Source organism: Oncorhynchus gorbuscha, linkage group LG03 (assembly GCF_021184085.1).
Source record: "Oncorhynchus gorbuscha isolate QuinsamMale2020 ecotype Even-year linkage group LG03, OgorEven_v1.0, whole genome shotgun sequence".
Lineage (NCBI taxonomy): Eukaryota > Metazoa > Chordata > Actinopteri > Salmoniformes > Salmonidae > Oncorhynchus > Oncorhynchus gorbuscha.
In genome coordinates, this window is record NC_060175.1 from 45,193,814 (window position 1) to 45,199,813 (window position 6,000).

Consider the following 6,000-nt stretch of genomic DNA (forward strand, 5'->3'; position numbering starts at 1 on the left):
ACTTCACCATTGGGTGGCACTGTTTCATACCAGGTGCACTGTACTGTAGGTGCATTTATGTGAAATAAATGAGTCATACCACACAGACAGACATACAGGAAACTGCCAAAGACAAATAAACACTTGAGTAAATCAAGGATACAAAGTATATTGAAAACGGCTGCTTCCACAAGTGTGGTTCCTGAGTTAAGTAAGCATCCCATCATGCTTTGGGTCATGTATAAAAATACCCAGTTTCCCATTATTTTGGCTAACATGGCTAGAAGAGATCTTAATGACTTTGAAAGAGGGGTCTCAAAGGGACATAGGGGGTTTACAGGTTGTGTGTGTGTGTGTGTGTGTGTGTGTGTGTGTGTGTGTGTGTGTGTGTGTGTGTGTGTGTGTGTGTGTGTGTGTGTGTGTGTGTGTGTGTGTGTGTGTGTGTGTGTGTGTGTGTGTGTGTGTATGTGTGTGTGTGTGTGTCTCAGTCACCAATATCAACCCAGTTGAACACTTCCGGGAGATTCTGGAGCAGTGCCTGAGACAGCGTTTTCCACCACCATCAGCAAAACACCAAATGATGGAATATCTCATGGAAGAACGGTGTCTCATCCCTCCAATAGAGTTCCAGACACTTGTAGAATCTATGCCAAGGAGCATTGAAGATGTTCTGGTTCGTGGTGGCCCAACGCCCTATTAAGACACTTTATGTTGGTGTTTCCTGTATTTTGGCAGTTACCTGTACACTTTAATACGGACCATCTGAGATTGGGGTGGGTGAAAACAGCTGCCACTAAATAGGAATTGTAGTTCATGCATCATATGCTTGACAATATGAATCATATCTCTATCCTATGTGTCCTGTAGCAGCAGCTTGAGAGGATAGAACCTATAGAGATATCTCAATACAAGGACCACAGAACACATTGAGAGGACACATGGCAGGGGGAGGGGAGAGGCAGTTGAAACGCTAGTGTTTTGTGTGGGTGGGCGGACACTCCTCTGTAGGACAAGGTACATTATTTATTTATGATAGATGATGCGAATGATCCAGTCAGTCCTTCAGGCTGCCGGGGGGCGTCTTGCTCAGACGTGAGCGCAGGCAGGCAGGCAGGCAGGCAGGCAGGCAGGCAGGCAGGCAGGCAGGCAGGCAGGCAGGCAGGCAGGCAGGCAGGCAGGCAGGCAGGCAGGCAGGCAGGCAGGCAGGCAGGCAGCACACGAGATCAGAATATTAACGTGTCTCGTCTCATCTCACATTACAGTGGCTCAAGTGTGCCATCTGCAGGCCACTCATTGAACAATGATCTGATCTGACAGACATGCATCTGATTCTCCACACAAACGAGTCAACAACAGACAAACAAACAAGACAGTGAATACACAATTTCCCTGACACACACACAGGCATTCACAAACACACACACACACACACAGGCATTCACAAACACACACACACACAGGCATTCGCAAACACACACACACACACAGGCATTCGCAAACACACACACACACAGGCATTCGCAAACACACACACACACAGGCATTCGCAAACACACACACACACAGGCATTCGCAAACACACACACACAGGCATTCGCAAACACACACACACGCATTCACAAACACACACACACGCATTCACAAACACACACACACGCATTCACAAACACACACACACGCATTCACAAACACACACACACGCATTCACACACACACACACACGCATTCACAAACACACACGCATTCACAAACACACACACACACGCATTCACAAACACACACACACGCATTCACAAACACACACACACGCATTCACAAACACACACACACGCATTCACAAACACACACACACGCATTCACAAACACACACACACGCATTCACAAACACACACACACGCATTCACAAACACACACACACGCATTCACAAACACACACACACGCACACGCATTCACAAACACACACACACGCATTCGCATTCACAAACACACACGCATTCGCATTCACAAACACACACACGCGCATTCACAAACACACACACGCGCATTCACAAACACACACACGCGCATTCACAAACACACACACGCGCATTCACAAACACACACACGCGCATTCGCATTCACAAACACACACGCATTCACAAACACACACACACACATTCACAAACACACACACACGCATTCACAAACACCCACACAGGCATTCACAAACACCCACACACGCATTCACAAACACACACACACGCATTCACAAACACACACACACGCATTCACAAACACACACACACACGCATTCACAAACACACACACACACGCATTCACAAACACACACACACGCATTCACAAACACACACACACGCATTCACAAACACACACACACGCATTCACAAACACACACACACGCATTCACAAACACCCACACAGGCATTCACAAACACACACACACGCATTCACAAACACACACACACGCATTCACAAACACACACACACGCATTCACAAAACACACACACACACACGCATTCACAAAACACACACACACACACGCATTCACAAACACACACACACGCATTCGCATTCACAAACACACACACACGCATTCGCATTCACAAACACACACACGCGCATTCACAAACACACACACGCGCATTCACAAACACACACACGCGCATTCACAAACACACACACGCGCATTCACAAACACACACACGCGCATTCACAAACACACACACACGCATTCGCATTCACAAACACACACGCATTCGCATTCACAAACACACACACGCGCATTCACAAACACACACACGCGCATTCACAAACACACACACGCGCATTCACAAACACACACACGCGCATTCACAAACACACACACGCGCATTCACAAACACACACACGCGCATTCACAAACACACACACGCGCATTCACAAACACACGCGCATTCACAAACACGCGCATTCACAAACACACACACACGCATTCACAAACACACACACACGCATTCACAAACACACACACACGCATTCACAAACACACACACACGCATTCACAAACACACACACACGCATTCACAAACACACACACACGCATTCACAAACACACACACACGCATTCACAAACACACACACACACGCATTCACAAACACACACACACGCATTCACAAACACACACACACGCATTCACAAACACACACACACGCATTCACAAACACACACACACGCATTCACAAACACACACACAGGCATTCACAAACACACACACAGGCATTCACAAACACACACACACATTCACAAACACACACACACACGCATTCACAAACACACACACACGCATTCACATTCTTCAAACACACACACACGTTTGTCGCATTCACAAACACACACACGCGCATTCGTTTTACAAACACACACGCATTCGCATTCACAAACACACACACGCTGACATTCACAAACACACACTCGCATTCACAAACACACACACGCGCATTCACAAACACACACACGCGCATTCACAAACACACACACGCGCATTCGCATTCACAAACACACACGCATTCGCATTCACAAACACACACACGCGCATTCACAAACACACACACGCGCATTCACAAACACGCGCATTCACAAACACACACACACGCGCATTCACAAACACGCGCATTCACAAACACACACACACGCGCATTCACAAACACACACACACGCGCATTCACAAACACACACACACGCGCATTCACAAACACACACACGCGCATTCACAAACACACACACACGCGTTCACAAACACACACACGCGCATTCACAAACACACACACACGCATTCACAAACACACACACACGTGTTCACAAACACACACACACGCATTCACACACACACACACACGCATTCACAAACACACATGGCATTCACAAACACACACATGGTGTTCACAAACACACACACACGCATTCACAAACACACACACACGCATTCACAAACACACACACACGCATTCACAAACACACACACACGCATTCACAAACACACACACACGCATTCACAAATACACACACACGCATTCACAAACACACACACAAACACACACACACGCATTCACAAACACACACACACGCATTCAAACACACACACACGCATTCACAAACACACACACACGCATTCACAAACACACACACACGCATTCACAAACACACACACACACATTCACAAACACACACACATACATTCACAAACACACACACATACATTCACAAACACACACACATACATTCACAAACACACACACATACATTCACAAACACACACACATACATTCACAAACACACACACATACATTCACAAACACACACACATACATTCACAAACACACACACATACATTCACAAACACACACACATACATTCACAAACACACACACATACATTCACAAACACACACACACATACATTCACAAACACACACACATACATTCACAAACACACACACATACATTCACAAACACACACACATACATTCACAAACACACACACATACATTCACAAACACACACACATACATTCACAAACACACACACAGTCTGTGGTGGACGTACCGTCGTCTTCACATTCTTCCAGGGGTTTAGGAGGTTTGTTGAGGCACCGGGGGTCGATCCAGGATGTGGTCTTTGTGTTGTGGCTATAGATAGACACACAAGACAGAGTAAGACAGCCAGACAGACACATTGTTCTGACTGGGAAGTCATCAAAGACTCACTGTCTGAAAAACATCCTCGCTTCGACGGCTAAATATGATACACACTGTGAAGTAAATCAGACTCAAGGCAAGTATCACAACTTCCAATGTATTAAAGGTTCAAGTCAGGGTTCTACATTAAAAAAACAACACTAAAAACAGTAACAACCATACAACCAATATACACATAACATGAAACAATGAGAGGGATAAAAAGGAATAGTCTTTTTGCAAAAAAGATGGAAAGTGGATGCGCAATCTTTTCTTGAGAAGATACTATAATGGATGCTGGCATAGAGCCATTTAGGATATGTTACATGGTGTGTTACGGGGTGTAGGATATGTTCCATGGTGTGTTACGGGGTGTAGGATACGTTATATGTTGTGTTACGGGGTATAGGATACGTTACATGGTGTGTTACGGGGTGTAGGATATGTTACATGGTGTGTTATGTTCCATGGTGTGTTACGGGGTATAGGATATGTTCCATGGTGTGTTACGGGGTTTAGGATATGTTCCATGGTGTGTTATGTTCCATGGTGTGTTACGGGGTATAGGATATGTTCCATGGTGTGTTACGGGGTGTAGGATATGTTACATGGTGTGTTACGGGGTGTAGGATATGTTACATGGTGTGTTACGGGGTGTAGGATATGTTCCATGGTGTGTTACGGGGTGTAGGATATGTTACATGGTGTGTTACGGGGTGTAGGATATGTTATATGTTGTGTTACGGGGTGTAGGATATGTTCCATGGTGTGTTACGGGGTGTAGGATATGTTCCATGGTGTGTTACGGGGTGTAGGATATGTTCCATGGTGTGTTACGGGGTGTAGGATATGTTACATGGTGTGTTACGGGGTGTAGGATACGTTATATGTTGTGTTACGGGGTATAGGATACGTTACATGGTGTGTTACGGGGTGTAGGATATGTTCCATGTTGTGTTACGGGGTATAGGATATGTTACATGGTGTGTTACGGGGTGTAGGATATGTTCCATGGTGTGTTACGGGGTGTAGGATATGTTACATGGTGTGTTACGGGGTATAGGATATGTTACATGGTGTGTTACGGGGTGTAGGATATGTTCCATGGTGTGTTACGGGGTGTAGGATATGTTACATGGTGTGTTACGGGGTTTAGGATACGTTCCATGGTGTGTTACGGGGTGTAGGATGTGTTACATGGTGTGTTACGGGGTGTAGGATATGTTCCATGGTGTGTTACTGGGTGTAGGATATGTTCCATGGTGTGTTACGGGGTGTAGGATATGTTCCATGGTGTGTTACTGGGT

The 6,000-nt window shown here is 45.6% G+C and overlaps 1 protein-coding gene across 1 annotated transcript in view; it reads right to left on the reverse strand.

Annotated features, from left to right (window-relative positions):
- magi1b (membrane associated guanylate kinase, WW and PDZ domain containing 1b) overlaps positions 1 to 6,000 on the reverse strand; it is a 216,373-nt gene that overhangs the window by 64,746 nt on the left and 145,627 nt on the right. The window contains 1 exon segment of the mRNA XM_046342648.1: positions 4,563 to 4,645. Within this exon segment, the coding sequence (XP_046198604.1) occupies positions 4,563 to 4,645 (83 nt within the window).